The 18,707-nt window shown below is 38.9% G+C and overlaps 1 protein-coding gene across 1 annotated transcript in view; it reads left to right on the forward strand.

Moving 5' to 3' along the window:
• The window catches only part of fgd6 (FYVE, RhoGEF and PH domain containing 6), a 23,990-nt gene extending 5,311 nt beyond the window's left edge, over positions 1 to 18,679 (forward strand). Inside the window, exons 3-21 of the mRNA XM_088348524.1 lie at positions 4,016 to 4,130; positions 6,627 to 6,694; positions 6,766 to 6,796; positions 8,550 to 8,701; positions 8,780 to 8,936; positions 9,022 to 9,109; positions 10,891 to 10,941; positions 11,012 to 11,070; positions 11,139 to 11,210; positions 11,346 to 11,414; positions 11,499 to 11,582; positions 11,651 to 11,730; positions 12,600 to 12,702; positions 12,774 to 12,917; positions 13,010 to 13,112; positions 16,219 to 16,313; positions 16,385 to 16,513; positions 17,524 to 17,672; positions 17,738 to 18,679. Of these exons, the coding sequence (XP_088204650.1) occupies positions 4,016 to 4,130; positions 6,627 to 6,694; positions 6,766 to 6,796; positions 8,550 to 8,701; positions 8,780 to 8,936; positions 9,022 to 9,109; positions 10,891 to 10,941; positions 11,012 to 11,070; positions 11,139 to 11,210; positions 11,346 to 11,414; positions 11,499 to 11,582; positions 11,651 to 11,730; positions 12,600 to 12,702; positions 12,774 to 12,917; positions 13,010 to 13,112; positions 16,219 to 16,313; positions 16,385 to 16,513; positions 17,524 to 17,672; positions 17,738 to 17,780 (1,792 nt within the window). The 3' untranslated portion in view covers positions 17,781 to 18,679. The remainder of the gene's footprint in view (positions 1 to 4,015; positions 4,131 to 6,626; positions 6,695 to 6,765; positions 6,797 to 8,549; positions 8,702 to 8,779; positions 8,937 to 9,021; positions 9,110 to 10,890; positions 10,942 to 11,011; positions 11,071 to 11,138; positions 11,211 to 11,345; positions 11,415 to 11,498; positions 11,583 to 11,650; positions 11,731 to 12,599; positions 12,703 to 12,773; positions 12,918 to 13,009; positions 13,113 to 16,218; positions 16,314 to 16,384; positions 16,514 to 17,523; positions 17,673 to 17,737) is intronic.
• The last annotated feature ends 28 nt before the right edge of the window (positions 18,680 to 18,707 follow it).

Raw genomic sequence — 18,707 nt, forward strand, 5'->3', positions numbered from 1 at the left:
AATTTATGAACACTTAATTGGACTTTGAAAGGCACTAAAATAAATAGATTGTACATTTTATTTTGTTATTATGTTCATAGTTTATGTTGTCATAAAATGATTCTAATCATGGCCCTCCTATTTAACAACAGGGTACCTTGAATAAAAATGGTGTGATGATTAGATAAAAGCTAAAGCTTTTTCCTATGTCATCTATAACCTTTGGGGTTCAGTTGTTAGGAATTTGCGTTCTCACCGCCACAATTTAGGTTCAAATTCCATTGCATCGAATGTTCTGAAAATGAGAGAGATATCTTGATCAATCATTGCTCAAATACAGTAATGTACCACTGTAAAACCTCGTGTATAACGTACACCCAAACTGTGAGTTCTTATTTTGGGACAAAAAAGTTATACACAAATAAATATGAACATGAAGAAAATTAATCCTCCTAACCTTGTAAAATAAATTGCATTGGCTTCAGTAACTGAAGTGGAATGTAAACAAACAAATGTACATTTCTCACATCTGTTCCCGGTTTGTTTTTTTTCCTTCTTGACTTTCAGTTTAGTACTGTTCTTTCATCTTTTATCTCCTTCATAAAATCTAACTAGTCCAGAAATGATCTGCTCAAGTCTTGACAAGAACCACTTTTTTCAGGATGACACTATTTCAAGTTCAAACTCCGTGATATTTGAAAAGACATTTTGCTTTGCAATTAGTATTACAGAATACAGTAACACATTTTATAGAACATAAGATTCCGAATCAGTCGTGTTTTTTACCCTTGAGTACTCCGTATTAATTCCAGGAAATTACTTTATCATTTTTGAGTCACTGTGTTCACAAATTGCTTAGTGTAGGTCAGACAAGCACAAGGCTAGGCAAACTACGACCTACAGGCCATCTACAATATATATATATATATATATATATATATATATAGTAAAGTACTACTCTTGAAAAAAATGTTTTTTGGGTGCCAACTTTTTCCCAATTGTCCCTCTGTGAGTCTACAACAAAAAATACTCCTACAGAAATACTACATAATTACTACAAAACACTAAATATTGTTATGCTTTCATTCTGAAAAAAAAAATATCATATAAATTCTGCAAAGATACTACTACAGTAATACTACAACAGAAATACTACAAAAATACATTTATAATAATATTACAAAAAATACTACTATGGAAAGACTACAAAAACTCTATAGAAATATTTCAAAAATACTTCTGCAGAAATACTTAAAAAATATCACTTCAGTGATACTATATACAAGAATAGCATTGCAGAGATACTACTATAAAATGACTACCATGGAAGTATGACAGAAATACTACAAAAATACAACTAAAGTAACATTACCAAAATATAACAGATATACTACAAACATTCTTCGAAATTGCTACAAAAATGTACAAAAAAACAACAGAAATACTAAAAATAATACTGCTAAAAATACTAGAAAATTACTACTGTAGAAATACTACAAAAATAAAACTACTTCACTAATACTACAAAATACTACAGGAATACCACAACAATACTGGAAAAGGAAATACTTATAAAAACTTCAACAGAAATTCTACAAAAATACCACTGCAGAAGTACTACAAAATATGACTATAGAGCAAATATGAAAGAAGTACTACAAAATGAAATGAAATTAAAAAATACGAAAATACAACTCTAATAATACTATAAAATACTACAAATGTATGCAAAAATTATACTATGTAAATACTACAAAATACTCCAAAATCTTTACAAAAATACTATGGCAATACTACAAAAATACTACTGTACTGCGGATATACGACAAAAATAAAACTACAGTAATTCTACAAAAAAATACTACCAAGACACTACAAGAATTCTACAATGGAATTACAACAAAAATACTTAAGCAATACTCCAAAATATTACTATGGAAATACTAGGAAAATTCGACTGAAGAAGAACGACAAAATATGACCGCAGAAATACTACAGAAATACTAAAAAAATACAACTACACTAATACCAGAAAACTAAATATCATCTAGCGACTAGCTGGCAACCAGTTGATGGTGTCCCCTGCCCACTGCCCAAAGATGGCTTAGATGGGCTCCAGCACCCCCGCGACCCTACTGAGGATAAGCGGTGCAGATAATGGATGGATGGATAAATATCATATAAGCGCTTAAAACGGGGACCTAATATATATTTTTTTGCTTTAATTCTGAGCGTTTCAAAACCAATTGGATGAAGTTAATTTATTTAAAAACAAATATAAAGAAATATAACATGTCTGTTATATCTATTCATACATCACAAAATTGGCCAACTTTTTTAACCCAATGCGGCCCTCGACTCCAAATAGTTGCCCACTCCTGCACTAACACGAAGTAGGCTGGTTGCAGTTCCCGGTTCCAGGTGCTCGGTGTTCTCTAAGCGGCGACAGGTGATATTAGCACGGGTCAGCAGCATGTCAAACGCTCGCCGCGTGTTGACGTGCTCCAGGTCGGGCTCGTGCTCTTCCTGTAGTTTATTTTCAGCGAGCTTGGCAGGAAATGTCTGAGCATCGTGCAAAAAAGCGCCACACGGCTTTCCAGAAATGGGAACATAAATGTGCAGCCACCACAGACCTCCTCCTCCGCCTCCTCAGGCTGGCCTTCCTTGCTCTGTGTTTAGCCTTCTCGTAACCTCAACACTCAACTTTTTTTTTTCCCCTTTGCTCTTCCCTTCTCTTTGACGCTAAGGAAAAGTGTGAGCATTTCACCTTTGTTTCGGAGATGCTTTTGTGGTCCAAAAACCCATATGTAATATTTCTGCTCTAATTTCAAAAGTTGTATTTGGCACTAACACAACGCATCTTCAAATAAATGATTGACAGTTGACAGTGAAAAGAAAGTAAAGCAAATAACTTGAAAATCCAAACTCTCGTTTTATCAAAACTTTTGGTTATTTTTTGAATAGTAAGTAGTTGATGTAAACGCTGTGTGGTAATAAATATTTTTCGATAATTATATTTAAGTCACTAGCACATTTACTTTCGATGACTGTTAAACACGTCAATGATTCATTTGAACTGGCCTGCAGAAAAAAATCTTGCCATATTGGTAAAAAAATTGATTCCTTTTATTATAATCTTCCCTTTGTCCTTTCTATATTTGTGATTTACTTTTTATTTCGGGATTACTATAAAAAATAATACCCCTTTCTCCCTGTAAAAATGTTAGCTACATATATCGTAATTTTACTCAACACTTATAGGGGGAGATATTTGTCTTCAAAATATTTACACACGTATAGTTCAGATCCACAAATATATTCACAATTTACTTAGGATCTAAAAAATTATGTGTTGAGAAATACACACCCAGGATTAAAAATCACATAAGTAAATCACAGTGATAGTTGTGGATCTGCAAAATACCATGATTCAGAGCAGATTTCTTATTTTAATGGTACTGGAGAAATTAAAAACTTGGCTTTGAAAGTCTTTAAAAAAAGTACATGAATTTGGACATGAAAAAAGAGCAGCCCTTTGAAACTCTTTGTGAAAAAGGGCTATACAAATAAACATGACTTGACTTTACATGACTATAAAAGCCAAGCCTTCTCATTGTATTTTTTTCAACCATACTTTAAATGTATTTATAGCTAGCAGATACATAGATCCAAGCTTATCAATGTGTTTTATATAGCTAATACTTTTTCTCACCATAAACCCTTTTTTTCCTATCTTAGTGAAAAAAATCTTTAATTTTACAGTACGGGGCCCCATGAGAATAAAGTTTAGATAACTCTGTTTTCTTCCGAACGCGTTCTTTTTCTGGGGATGTCGCCAGGTGGAAAGCCAAGGACACCAATTGTTCAGGATGAGCAGACGCTCATAAAAGCAAAGACCAACACATGTCTGTGCTTGCACTCACTCAGCCGCCCTAGCACTAACACTTCACCTGATTCTCAATTCTATGGACACACAAGGTAGCTGGAGATTTGGACAGTTGCTGCGGTTTTATACATCGTCTCTCTCTGTGTCCAGCGATTGGCCGAGGAGGGGCATCCACTCGGAAGGGGAGGACGAGGAGGCCCGCAGTTGGGACGAGGACAACAGCTCATCTTCCAGCAAGGAGCACGTGGACGAAGCTGACAGACAGGTGAATTTGTCGCCTTCGCTCGGAATGTGCAACAGGACGCCCATAAAATTGCGTTTTTGTCGGGGTGCCTTAAAGAAGTTGAGGTTACCTGACAAGATTTCATGAAAATCCTTTGTTGCTAGTGGCTTCTCTCTCAGGTTCTCCCTAAAGCGACAGTGTGTATTACACACTTGTGCAGGTGCTTGAAAGCCTTGATAGGGCTAGAATTTTAATGTTGTGGTTTCAAGGATTGAAAAGTACTTGACTTCAGGTAAATTGCTTGTAAATTCTAGAAATTGTTGCCATGTTTCACAAGTCTGCTTAAAAATGACGCCAACACTGCTCTCTTGTGGCGTCGCTTTGCCATTGCATTTTTCCCCTGGTGTTTTATGGCAGCTGACACTATTTTATATCGCATTGCTCTGTGAAGCGTCACTGTGCCCCATGGGTCGCGCCCAAGAGGACAGGTCTCTGCTAACAGGGCACTACTTTGAAATGTGTATTAGTGCAAGGATTAGGTATCGATTATGGACATTTATTATGGGCCATGCAAAAAATTGAGGTAGTGTGTCCCAGTGGTAAATTGTTACGGAAGGAACTTCCTGCAACTGAAAATGTAAGCTACATATTACTGTCATTTTTACTCAACTTATATTCGGGGAGAGCTTTGTCTTAAAATATTTACACATGTATTGTTCAGATCCACAAGTATATTTGCGCTTTACTTGAGATCTAAAAATATGTCTTGATATGTGCATAAGTTTAAAAATCGCATATGTAAATCACAGATATATTTATCGATCTACAAAAAAGACAGGATTCACACCATATGTTTTATTTTAATGGTACTGGAGAAATTGAAAAATGGACCTAAGAAGTTCTTGAAAGGTGCTTGACCATGGTATTATTTGACCTCTAATTGTCGCCGTACTGTGTTCACGGTTCACGAATCACTTAACAGCCTGGGTCTTCTGTGTGTCTCAAGGCCGGTCTTTTGAGTTATGGTTTGCTCCACCACATGAAACGGATCGTACTGTTTTTTATTGTTACTAGTAGCAGGAGAGGCCTCCTGATCTGAATCAGTTACAGCACTTACATCATCTGGTCGCTGTTGTTGTTGGTGTTGAGCGCCTGCTCTTCATAGATGAACCAGACCTCTGCATTGACGGGCTGCCCCTCGCAGAGCACTTTGCCTCCAAAGCCTTCTGGTTCGCGAGTGATAAAACTGATACCAGAACCCAAATCCCTGGGGAACAACAACAAAGTTAATTTCACATTCACTTCAAACAATACACATCGCATAATTTGCGTTTTTCATACTTTCTGAAAATGATACTTTGTTGCAATGATGTTCCATTCTTTGCTTTTCTGGCACATTAAAGGGTATTTGTCCAGTACTTTTATAAGGCTATCTTTTGTTTCACTTTCAAATTATTTCCCACGTAGCATTTGACAAAATGACATCCGTTGACAACCCCTACTTCTTTTTTGTGGTATTGTCCATGGCAACACTCGCTACTTGAAGAAAATCCACAAAGGAAAACATTTTCTCAAAGTACTAGTGAAATCGCATCTTAATTACATTTTTGTAAAAAATGGTGTAAGACTTACACTAGGTTTTCTGCCAAATTTCGCTACAAGACAACAACCTGACTACTGTTAAAAAAATAAATGAAGAAATATTCTCCGCCACTTGTATTATCTTTGCGCATATGTGTTGTGCATATATTGTACATACACGGACATTTCGCTTTACCTTTACGACATATTGCAACCAAAAACGAGTGTTAAAAAGCACATAGAAGAATAAAAACTACAGGAAGCACAAAATGACCAAAAAGCACGATTTTTCTCCTTATTTATTTTGCCCTGCCTATGGGGAGGTTTTTGTTTTTTTTGGGGTTCCCTATTTGAGACTGGGAGGTCGGTGGTTCGCGCCCCGGCCGAGTCATTCCTAAGACTTAAAAAGTGGTCGGCGGCGCCCTCTGTTGGCTGCGGCTGCATCGGCTCGCTACAACGGGTCAGGTGCAATCGACATTTCGTTCTGTGTGCATTGTTACACAGAATGACAATACAAGGAAATTATTATTATTATTATTATCAGCTAGATGGTGGACAACTACGTCACCTTCACCCAGGTTGAGGTTCCTGGGTGTAACCAGCCCATTTTTGCAAGCACCCGTAAGTTCAACCCGAATTATAGCATTTTTGAAAACTCTCCTTAATAAAAGACACAATAGGCATAAAGATGATAAAATTACAGGTTAAAAATGGAAAAAAAAGCTCGGGGGGGAAAAGCCGCGGCTTATAGTCCGACGGTAGCCTACTGTGCACTGTACTGGCTGCTCGCCATGCAAGCACCCGTGACGCTGCCTGGCCAATTGTTTCCCCAACGCGTCTGCTGCCACGTGAAGATAACATGTTCGCAAATAGCTGAGAAATAGTTGATAGTGCTACTATATTGATAAAAAAATGACATTGTTTCCCTTTCTCTCTCTCTCTCTTTCTGTTTTGCAGTTGGAGGACGAGACCAAGCGCAAGAAAGTGGCGCACATTGCTCAGGAGATCATGAGCTCAGAGAAAGTGTGAGTGCCCACATCGAGCGTGATTATTTAGTCCCAAGAACTAACTCCGCAATATGTCTTTCCTTCTGTAGGTTTGTGGATGTCCTCAAGCTTCTTCACATCGTAAGTGTCATAGTCACAGGCAAATGCATTAGTAGAAAGTGCCCTCCTGTGGCTGGGGACAGAAATGTGTGTGTGTGGGGACAGGGGATGTCCAAGAAATCGGGTCAGCTTGCATTCTTTTCTGCCCGCGGACACAGCAGCTGCTTCCTCCTGCCACCTTGCTGACCTCTACGCACACGCTGCGCCAAAATTCTTCGTTTGTATGCGCTGTATACATTCTTGTGGCCGGCCACTCAGCTGATGTGCGACTTTTTGAAGTTTCCGGCTAGCATTCCTGAGTGTTCAACTGCGGTTGTGTCGACAAAGTAATATCACGTTACATAATAAGACGATCACATGGCACACAACCAGAAACAAACTAGTATTAGCAAATTTTGCATTTGGTTCTTTGATCGAATCCAACACGCTTTTTAATAACCGCCATTGTTGTATCAGGTTTTTGTACAATTACAAAAACAAGGGGATGTAGGATACCACGATTATCAACACTTGAGCAGTCATTATTACCCAGAACAGCTATCGATTCCACTTAACATTAAAAAAAAATCTCAAAATGATTCTTAAAGGTAGGGCTGTTTGAGGTGTCCTTAAAAAGTTGAACATATTTTATCTTTTTTGCTTTTATCTGTTTTTATTGTGCTTTTAGCAGAGCTGTTTGGGGCGGAACATTATAAGATGGAAGGAATGGGTGGTGGAGGGAGTGCTGGAAGGTGACATGTGCTCTTCCCTGCGGGTTTCTTTTTATTCTATCAGTTAGTGTAGTATGAAACTGGTGAAAGTAAGAGCAAGCCTGTGTTAAGTACAGTCTAAACACTAATCCAAACTCCAAGAAAGATGAAATAGAGTTTACTCGAGTGCATAGGAGAAATGGACAAGCCAGGATATGGCAGCCGCCAGTAAATAAAGCCCCGAATTTCATCCAGTTTCTTATAGGAGTTTAAAAGAGTGAGTTATTGATAGATAGATAGATAGATAGATAGATACTTTGTTCATCCCCGAAGGGAAATTCACATTTCCAGCAGCATCCCTGAGCTGAGAACAATCGAGAACAATCGAAAATAACACGGGAGCTGCTGGAGTGGCTGCCATTCGTGACAGCGCCGGAAGAAAAGATTCAATTTGAATCATGTACAAACAAACAAACAATTGAATCATGTTGTCCCCTTGCATTATTTTGCCAAAGCAAAGGCCCGTGATGCACTAAAAACAGGCCCATGGCCAATTTTGGGGTCCTGACCCACCATTTGAGATATACTGCTTTACATACACACTCTTCCTTTTAAGTAGATTACATGTAACGTTAACCATGTTAAAAAAATAATGTACTTGTTTGAGAGTGTTATTTGTCTTTGTAAATAGAAAGTTTCAGTGTTTCCGTTTATAAATAAATAAAAAAGCTCAGATTTAGTTTGGCTTGCTAGAGAAAAAAAATAAAACCAAAGTGGCCATCAACCCTTGATTTTTTTCTGTTTTTGGAACATTACTGGAAAATGTTTGGACTCCACTGACTAAAAAGCTGAAATCTTATTTGCCCCCCCCAAAAAAGCTGACAAAATTAATGCAATTTCTTGAAACTAATATTGCAGCTCAGTGTTTTCAGATGTAATAGTGAAAAGTTTATTCAAGTGTGTCGCCGCTTCCTTCCAGGTGGATGTGTGCTTTGGCATGCAGCCATGCCGAGGGCGCTGACTCAACGGTGCACGGGTGGGCCGCGTGTATACGTGTCCAACTGAGATTTTATTGTTGACCTCAGGACTTTAGGGATGCCGTTGTCAAGGCGACACGACAGAACAGCAAGCCGGTGGTGGAGGAGCGTGTCCTCAGCCAGGTGCTGTATTACCTGCCTCAACTCTACCAGCTCAACAAAGACCTGCTGAGGGAGCTGGAGGAGAGAGTTGCACATTGGTACGTGCTTGCTTCCGACGGGCTCTATCTATCTATTCTTGCGCAAGATCTCAACATGTCTTCCTCATGCTTTGGCAGGAGTGAGCACCAGCGTTTGGCGGACATTTTTGTGCAAAAGGGCCCATATCTGAAAATGTACTCCACGTACATCCGTCAATTCGACAACAATGTGGCTCTTTTGGACGAGCAGTGCAGGAAAAACACACCATTTGCCGCTGTGGTGCGCGAGTTTGAGGTAACTAAAAGTTCGCCTCTCCACCAGACAAACAGCGAAGTGTTTCCATTGGGCTGATAGAGGTGCTTGCTTGTTTTTGGTGCAGATGAGTGCCAGGTGTGCCAGCCTTGCCCTCAAGCATTACCTGCTGAAGCCTGTTCAGAGGATCCCACAGTACCAGTTGCTGCTCACAGGTGGCGACTCATCGTCTTTATGGGCGTGGGTGAAAATGGATTGTGTGAAAATGAATTCATTCACAAATAAGCTGCAGAAAACAGTAATTTATTAGTCCATTAGTCTGTTTACTATTCTATCGATTAATAAAATAATGATTATTCAATCATGTATTTTAAAACAGAACATGAATTAAATATATTGGAATGAAAATATCTGCATTTATATAGCGCTTTTCAAGTCAATGAAGACTTCCCAAAGCGCTTTACAATGTGTTAGCGTCTTACCCAAGGACACTTCGACATGTAACACGGAGGAGTTTGGATTCGAACCTGCGATCTATTTATCCCCAGACGAGCGCTCTACCTCCTGAGCTAATGCCGCCCAATCCTATTTTGTAAGACACACTTTGATGATAATTGAGCTACTTTAGCTCATGCCACGTCAAGAATAGGCTAAAATATTTCCAAAGGCAATGACATTTCTGTAGTCAAGCCTCCCGTATTTATTCGTGTGTAATGGGCATTTTTTTATACCTAAAAAGAATTCAAAGTTTGGGTATGCGTTGCACACGAGATTTAACGGTAGTATGATACCTTATTTAATTACCAGGTCGGTGACCTTGGGAGGTTGCTGGGAATCCCCTCCTCTGTATCATTCTCCCAGAAAGAGTCAAAAATGTGAATGCGTTCTTGACTCTAGCCAGCTCTCACTAGGGGGATATGGCTCCTGTGTATGTATATATATATATATATATATATATATATATATATATATATATATATATATAAAATGTCAGTTGAAAAATATTGCTGACCACAATCGCAAATCACTGGATGTGGTCGGGTCAGTGAGAGCACCAAGTCTTAACCACTGATCTACCAGTGATATTGATGACATACAAAAAGTATATTATCTAATTATTTCCCTGTTTTCATTCACAATACCAGAAACGAATGTTAGAGAATGGCACAAACAAAATCATCCTAGGAGATACAAATAAACGCATACAAATATGACGAGGGAAACAACTCTTCGGTGTATCTGATGATGACTTGAACGAAGGACATTAAATTCATACTTTGGATAAAGCATTGGCCCCACCCATTAACTTTGATTGACAGCAAGCGTCATCTTGCAAAGTGTTAATTGGTTGGATCACTGAACCACGAGGGTTGTAGGGGCACCATTTCCTGTGGTGTGTTTTGGGCAAGTCCAGCATAGTGGCGACCATACAGGCCAACACATGTTTCCACCTGGTCTCAAACCATGGACTTTTCGCATGTTAGGTGAATGTGCTAACCACAGCACTACGGAAACATTAAAACGAGAAAATGCAAATGTTAAAACGTGGGAAACCAGGCTTTGGAAAAACACCATTTGCTAAACAGCGTTCGTAAATTCAAAAGGGCATTGGGCAAAATGACGTTTTGAAATAAAACCTACATTGTCCCCCAAAACTTTTTTCGAAATAGAACTGTGACAATTGTGAAAAATGTAATCATGACCATTTTCATTAAAATGTTTTGCTAAAGGCTTTTATTTCATAAGGCTGTTTTAATTACTTGAATGTTTGTCATAAGGATGTTTTTATTATTAAATGTTCGTTTTAGTGACATACTTGAATGTTTTTTTCATCAATTAAAATGTTTTTTTGGGCTTCCATATGATTTAGGTTAGCTATTCGGTTTTTGAACTGTCAATGAAGTACTTTTAAATCACGTGCACCTTTTGTCTTGCAACTGCTTTGTGTTGACTTTGTGACAGCATAAAAAAATGTCACCTCCTGTTTCCTTTCTAGATTATTTGAAGAACCTTCCCCGGGACTCTGAGGACTACAAAGACACAGAAGGTAAAATCAAAACACACTAGGAGTTAACCTCCAGGAATGCTTCTTTGATAAAATTATTTGGTCCATTCAGCTGCCCTAAACATTGTGAAGGAGGTCGCCAACCATGCCAATGACATCATGAAACAAGGGGTGAGACAATGAGACACCTCTCTACTCCTCCCTTTTCATCTCCATCACGTTTGGCTTCATTTTTTCAGGACAACTTTCAGAAGCTGATGCAAATCCAGTACAGTTTGAATGGAAACCAAGAAATCGTTCAGCCCGGCAGGGTAAGAAGCCGACTTTCAAATCAAATGTATTAGTAAAGCACTTTTAAGGCAAAACAATTGCCCCTCAAAGTGCTGAGCTTGTTGCCTTCTAACTTTTGAGGCAATAAAAGTTCACATTCCGGGTGGTTCAAACAGGTGTTCCTGAAGGAGGGTACACTCATGAAACTCTCCAGGAAGGTCATGCAGCCACGGATGTTCTTCTTGGTGAGCAGCAATCACAATTCATCAACTTCGCCCATCCTTTGCCTTCTTGAACTCATGTTGCTTTTCGGGTTTTTTCCCATCCAGTTCAACGATGCACTTATGTACACCACACCTGTCCAGTCAGCCCAGTACAAGCTCAACTGCGTGCTTCCCCTGGCTGGCATGAAGGTTAGCCAGTTAAACCCTGGAAAGCCTGATTCTTTAGATGACCCTTTACACTGTGCGCCTCTCAACAGGTTAGCAAGCCCAGCCAGGAGGCCTACCAGAACGAGCTGAACATTGAGAGTGTGGAGCGCTCCTTCATCCTGTCTGCCAGGTTGGAGATCAAGTGTTGGGAGCAGTGTTGGACGTGTTACTAAAAAACAATATTTAGTTACAGTTACTATTTACCAGTAATTCAGTTACCCCCAGATTACTGACGCCAAAAAGTAGAGCATTACTCTGAAAGTAACTACCTAATCTCTAATTTTGGAACATACTCGCATAGAAGCCGACCCCCTAAAACTGCTTTAAAATATCCACATGAAATGAAATAAAATGAAATTATCTGCATTTATATAGCGCTTTTCAAGTCAATAAAGACTTCTCAAAGTGCTTTACAATGTGCTTCACACTTACCCATTCACACACACACACACACACTCACACACCAATAGCGGCCGTGCAGCCATACCACTCTTTGCCTACCTCTGCCTCTGCCTAACACATTTAACAGACCCCCTGATTTCAGTATTTTATGTTATAGTTGTAAATTCGGCTTGAATGCCAGTGTATACGGTGGGGAGAATACCTCCATAAGGAGAAATTCAGCATCCTCGTACTCGATGCTTGAAATTGCATTGCCATAAATGCATTTGTTTGTGCTTTGTATGTAAAAATAAATGTGACCACCCTTCAAACGATGTACCTGGCAGATCTAGGGTTGTCTGTGACAACGTGAATAATGCAGGATTATTCAGCAATCAGAAGACAAGAGATGCATTCTAAAAGTAGAATAATGCAGTAACACACAGTATACTATACGGCGTGTAGTTACGAAAGCGGAGTTAGAAGATTTTAAAATAACTCATTACAGTACAGTACTCATTTCCAGGAACCCATTCAACACTGGTCGGGTGCGTGAATAGCAACACCAACAAAATTGAAGCACGGCGGGATTGAAACAGACTCGTTTTCTGCTTCCAGTTCAGCAACAGAGCGAGACGAATGGCTCGAGGCAATCGCTAAGGCGATCAACGACCACGCCAAGAAGAAGATCAGTTTCATCTCCAGCCGCAGTCAGGAGCAGGTGACTCTTGCACATTGTGCTCCTCACTTCTGTTGTCAAAGCTTGTCTCTGACTCAGTTTTCCCACGACAGGCCGAAGGTGTGCCTGACAGCGGTGTTCCCCTGGGCTCCAAGGCTCCCATCTGGATCCCCGACTTGAGAGCCACCATGTGCATGATCTGCACCTGCGAGTTCACTCTAACTTGGCGGCGCCATCACTGTCGTGCCTGTGGGAAGGTAGGCAGCATGCCGGGACTTTGTGCTTGCAATGGCATATTGGGTACTTCGACCTCCTCCTTCTCACAGGGTCTTCTCTTGTTTTCCAACAGGTAGTGTGTCAGGCCTGCTCCACCAATAAGTACTATCTGGAGTACTTGAAGAACCAGCCAGCACGCGTGTGTGACCACTGCTTTTCCATCTTGCAGGAGAACAGTGAGTACATCTGTTGATATGCCACGAGTACAGGAATGGATTAAATGCGGGTGCAGCATTTGAGGTGTCCTTAGAGATTATTAATCCATTTAGTGCCATAACATAGAAAAAAGTTTTCTGAAGCATTGTTTTTAAGTGCCATTATGTAAAAAGATGTTGGAGTTTTTGTTTTGTTTTATTTAAAAAAATATATTATAAAGGCTTTGGCACTGCTAATCAGTAAGTATCAAGCCTCTGAGAATTATTTCAGTATGATAACACACCACTAGATGACAGGAGTGGCTATGAGCAGATTTTTGTCCACACACCCGCTGCCTAGTTTTGCTTCCTTTATCCAACGTACAGCAATGTGTAGGCGGCCCATATGACGAGTACGCACGGTGAAGCAGTGTGTAAAGATTTAAGTACAGACAGTTAGTGCTTCAATGCATTATTGTTTCTAAAAAAAGACGAAGTATCAGGGCTTGACATTTTGTGTATGTCAGTGATCGCCATGGTGACCAAAAATAATGTGATCATGTCACCGGAAACCCCAGGTGCCTAAAAGTTGCAAAGTTCATGCATCGTTCATGCATAAGTTCAGTGTTTGTGGAAAGCGTTGTTTAGATATTATAGGTATCACAAATGCATGTAAAAAAAAAAGCACCAAAGGGAAAGTTCTGCTTGAAATCCATCCTTTCACATTAAGACGTTTTTCTCATACGTTTTCTTGGAGACGAGTATTTTCATGGAACATAGCAATGTTCTACTGTTGTTTACTTAACAATGGTAAAAGCTGATGAAAGATGATGGTTGCGGCTCTTTTTTGATATGTCGTATGTCTATGTAGCTACAGAACTAAATATTCTATAGGTCTTCAAAAATGAGTCAAAATGGCAAAAATTTTCTGTGAGTTGAGTTCACATGTGAGAGAAACGCCTGGCATTGAATAAGTTAAAAAAAATTCTATTAAATATGTATAAGCAATTCCCAACACAATTCAAAGCACCCTTATGCTTTATTTTCCTCTGCACCTATCTGCTTTTATCTTACTTTTAGCAAAGCTGTTTGGGGTGGAACAGGGGGAATGGTGGAGAGTGACGTCATGCTTGACCACGTGTTTTTTGTTGTTGTTTCTATTTATCAGTTTAGCATGAAAATTGTGAAAGTAAGACGAGTTATGCTTCAAGTACAGTCCAAACGCTAAACCAAACCGAAGAAATATGAAAAAAAAAGAATTTATTCGAGCGCATCCCAGAAATGCACGTACTTGCACGCGTATCATGAATGAGCTGACAGAGGCTGCAATGATGACACAAGCCACTTTTACAACGCATAACTGCTCAACTGTAAAATAGTATACCTATTTTAATTTGTATTTTTCAAGTATAATAGAAAAATAATACCTTAACATGAAGAAAATTCTGTAATATGCCCATTTTTCAAAACTTAAATATTTCTTATTTATTATATCATACATGTTTTATTAACATAAGAGACATTTCAATAATATTACCATATTTATCTGTCCAATGTTATAACACATAACTTTCCAAATGTTTTTTTTTATAATTTAATTTATTAAAATAGCTATTTCAATCAAAATAAGAGAAATTTGCTATCTGATTGTTGTATTCATTTATTTTCTCATTTTATCCGAAAAATACAAAGAATATCTCAAATGAAATGTGCTTAAAAAGCAACCAGTTGTCTGCCAGTGGAACAAAGGTCATTTCAATTGAAACAATTATTATATTTGTTTTCCTACATTTTTCCCAAGGGTTTTAACTGGACTTTTGTGCTTTCTCGAGGAAATTACTACAATTAAACAAGTTTAATGCTTTCTTAAATTGAATCTTCTTTCAGGGTTCGTACAGGTGCTTGAAATCCTTAAAAGCGCTTGAATTTTGGGGGAAGTTATTGAAATGATTTCCATGTTTAGGGGATGGTATAATAATAGTTGTTGGTTTGCAATAATCTTTGCTGCCCTTTGAGACTCTTTGTAAATAAGGGCTATAAAAAAAAAACATGACTTAACTTGACATGTTTCTCAACAAGTCTGCATAAAAATGATGCTGACACTGCTCTCTGGTGGCTTTGCTTTGCCATTGCATTTCTTCTTTCCATGTTACTAACTGCAGAGGCATTAGTTTTTATGGAATTGTACTATGACCCGTCATCGCCTCCTACGAGTCTCGCTCAAGAGGTCTAGTGCATTCTACGCCTATAGAAGGCAGTATGAAATGCGCATTAGTGCAAGGATTACGTATCAATTTTAGACATTTTTTTATGGACAATGCAAAAAAAATAATGTACTGTTTCCCAGTGGTAAATTGGAATGAGAAGAACTTCCTGTAACTGAAAATATGAGCTATATATTGATTTCATTACTGTCAAGACAAACATTTTCGCGATTTACTCAAGATTTAGAAATCAAATCTTGATAAGTCTTGATAAATGCACACACAAAATTAAAAATCGCATATGTAAATAGCAGATATATTTGTGGCTGGGGCAGCACGGCGGCGCAGTGGTTAGCGTGTGCAGCACAGTTCTGAGGTCGTGAGATCAAACCTCCTGTGTGGAGTTTGCATGTTCTCCCCGTGCTTGCATGGGTTTCCTCCAGGCACTCCGGTTTCCTCCCACATTCCAAAAACATGGAGGTCAGGTTAATTGGCCGGTCCAAATTGTCCCTAGGTGTGAATGAGCGAGCAAATTGTCTGTCCCTGTGTGCCCTGCGACTGGCTGACAACCAGTTCAGGGTGCTCCATGCCCACTGCCCGAAGATGGCTGGGATGGGGGCTCCAGCACCGACCCTACTAAGGATAAGCGGTACAGATAATGGATGGATGGATAGATATTTGTGGCTCTACAAAATACATGATACATGATAGAAAACTTGGAAAATTGACTTTGAAAGTCCTTTAAAGGTGCTTGGATTTTGCTATGAAAATGGTGTGCAAACTCTGATATTTTTTAATGAGCACTCTCTATCTATTCCTAAAAAGTGTACACCCAAAACATAATAAAAATGTAATATTTTTAGATTTGACTATTCCTAACAAAGAAGAAGCCTTAATTTTCTTCCCATAACTTGACTTTAGACTGATATTTTTTATTTTTACAGGTGATCGCTGCGCTTCGTCGTCTGTGTCTCCCATCAAATCTGGTGCATTCTCCTTTACCAGGAAACAGAAAAAGATCCCGGCTGCATTAAAAGAGGCGAGTACCAAGTGAGGTGAGAAAAAAACAACATCATAGCAGTGGCGTGACCCGCACGGCTCTCCTCCCAGGTGTCTGCCAACACGGAAAACTCGTCCATTAGTGGCTACCTGAACAGGTCCAAAGGTTACAAGAAGCAGTGGAAGCGGTTGTGGTTCGTCATCAAAAACAAAGTGTTGTACACCTACGCCGCTAGTGAGGTAATCCCCTCGACCGTCTTGTTTTCAGCTCTGCCGGCACTTACTAGACTATATACAGGGTTTGTATGGGAGCTTGAAATCCTTGAAGATGCTTGAAATTTAATGTTGTGCTTTCAAGGCTTGAATTTTGGGAGAAGTGCTTGTAATTTCCTAGAAATGTTGACATATTTCTCGGCAGTCTGACTCGATAGACCACACATGAAATGAAGAAAACTAAAAGCTTAATCAACTTAAAAATTAACGCTCACAGAGGTGCAGAAGGTGGGTAGAGTAGCCAAAATTGTATTCAAGTAAAAGTACTATTACTTCAGAATACTATTACTCAAGTAGAAGTAAAGAGTAGTCATCCAAATACTTACTTGAGTAAAATTTTTAAAATACTTGGTGAAAAAAATACTCAAGTACTGAGTAACTGTAGCAACGTCGTATTATTATTTTTTTTTTTTAAACAACCAGATTATTAAATGATCAAACTCCATCCAATAAACACAAAATCAAACTAAATGCAAGTGCTTTAATAAAAAATTAAATAAAAATAGTATAAATTGAGCACATGTAGCATATTGACGCCCCAGTACTTATCTTAACAGGCTCTGCAAGAACAACAACAAGCTAGCCCATGAACTCGACAAAGTAAGAAAAATTCCCCCGCTGAAGTTGAATATGGTCATGTGACGAGACTGCTACATTTGATTGGTTAAACATGGTAGAGCCTGGTGGAGTTCTGCGCCAAAATTAATGCGCTTTAGCGGAGACAGACAGACAGACGTGTACCTACGTAGACATTTATTTTGCCTAATGTAGTGGAGAAAAAATAGTTTTTTATTCACAAATTTACTCAAGTAAAAGTAAAAGTATTTGGATTTAAAAATACTTCTAGAAGTACAACATTTCCGAAAACTTACTTAAGTACAGGGGTAAATGTGTACTTCGTTACTACTCTCTTCTTTTGTGAGTGACTTTATTCGCCTGATGAACAACGCCAATCTGTGTTGTCTTTCTCTGGACAGGATGTGGCAGCCCTGGAGAGCCAGCCGCTGCTCGGCTTCTTCCTGCGAGAGGAGAAGAACGGGCCGGCGCAGAAGCTTCAGTTCAAGCTGTACCATAAAAACACGCTCTTTTACATTTTCAAAGCCGACGATATCCCCACAGCGCAGAGGTGAAACTGTTCTTCTCGTGCATTTGATGTGAAACACAGCTTGATCTCATCATCTTTTCTCTTAGGTGGATTGAAGCTTTTCAGGAGGCCATGATCCTCGAGCACTAACGGTGAAAGAAAATGCACGAGCGAGTGCTGCTTCCAGTCGGAGATGGGACACCAACTGGGGCAGTGTTGCCCCTTTATTTAAAAGAAAAAAAAAACTGGGAGATTATTTTTTTCTTCTTCTGTGGTCAATGCTGCAGATACTGCTCGTTTGCCAGAGAATGTGCGGAAAAGTAGATCGTTTTTCACTTGGACAGCCCTGGTAGGGATGTTTGTTGTGTGAAGGAAAACTATTGTATGTGAAGTTCAAGTAGGTCAACTGGCTCCTAAAGTACCATCATTTGTAAAGAAAGACAATTGGCGTTTTGCAATCAGTATTTTGGTATTGATATTTCCTGCTCAGAGATGTTTTATTATCTTGGAGAATGCCAAAGATTTGGGGTCTAATGGTGTCCTGGACAAAACTGGAAATATATCTGTTTTTCTAAATGTTGACTTTTCAACCTCTTGAAGATTTACAAGTAATATTTTGTGACAGAGCATCATTTTTTATGGAAGCTTATATTTAAAATGTATGAAAAGCAGGCTTTGAAGTCAAAGTGGAGTATGCTGAGTTTCATACTTTAAATGGAATAGAGAGCCATTCAGTGGTTGCGCAAAAACAACAATGTTTTTGTTGTACTATTTTACATATCCGTGAAATAATAAAATTTCTCGACTTTTTCCCACCAATTGTTTCAGCATGTTGTGCCACATGTGTCTCCTATTTCATAAAATGGAAAGAGTTTGATGGCCAACCACAAAACCCCAAAATGTGTCTCGGGGCAAAACATTGTAACGCTCTTTTTTTTATATTAGTTGGAGTGACTATTTTTATATTGACTGCGTGGAGGTAGAGTCTCCTACAAAACAATCATGAACTGTCAGGAAACAGTTTGAATAAAATGTGTTCAAAATATGAATTTGTTGTGTTTATTTTGAAAGTGCAAA

Source organism: Urocampus carinirostris, chromosome 11 (assembly GCF_059441175.1).
Source record: "Urocampus carinirostris isolate Australia breed hairy pipefish chromosome 11, RoL_Ucar_1.0, whole genome shotgun sequence".
In the NCBI taxonomy this organism is placed as follows: domain Eukaryota; kingdom Metazoa; phylum Chordata; class Actinopteri; order Syngnathiformes; family Syngnathidae; genus Urocampus; species Urocampus carinirostris.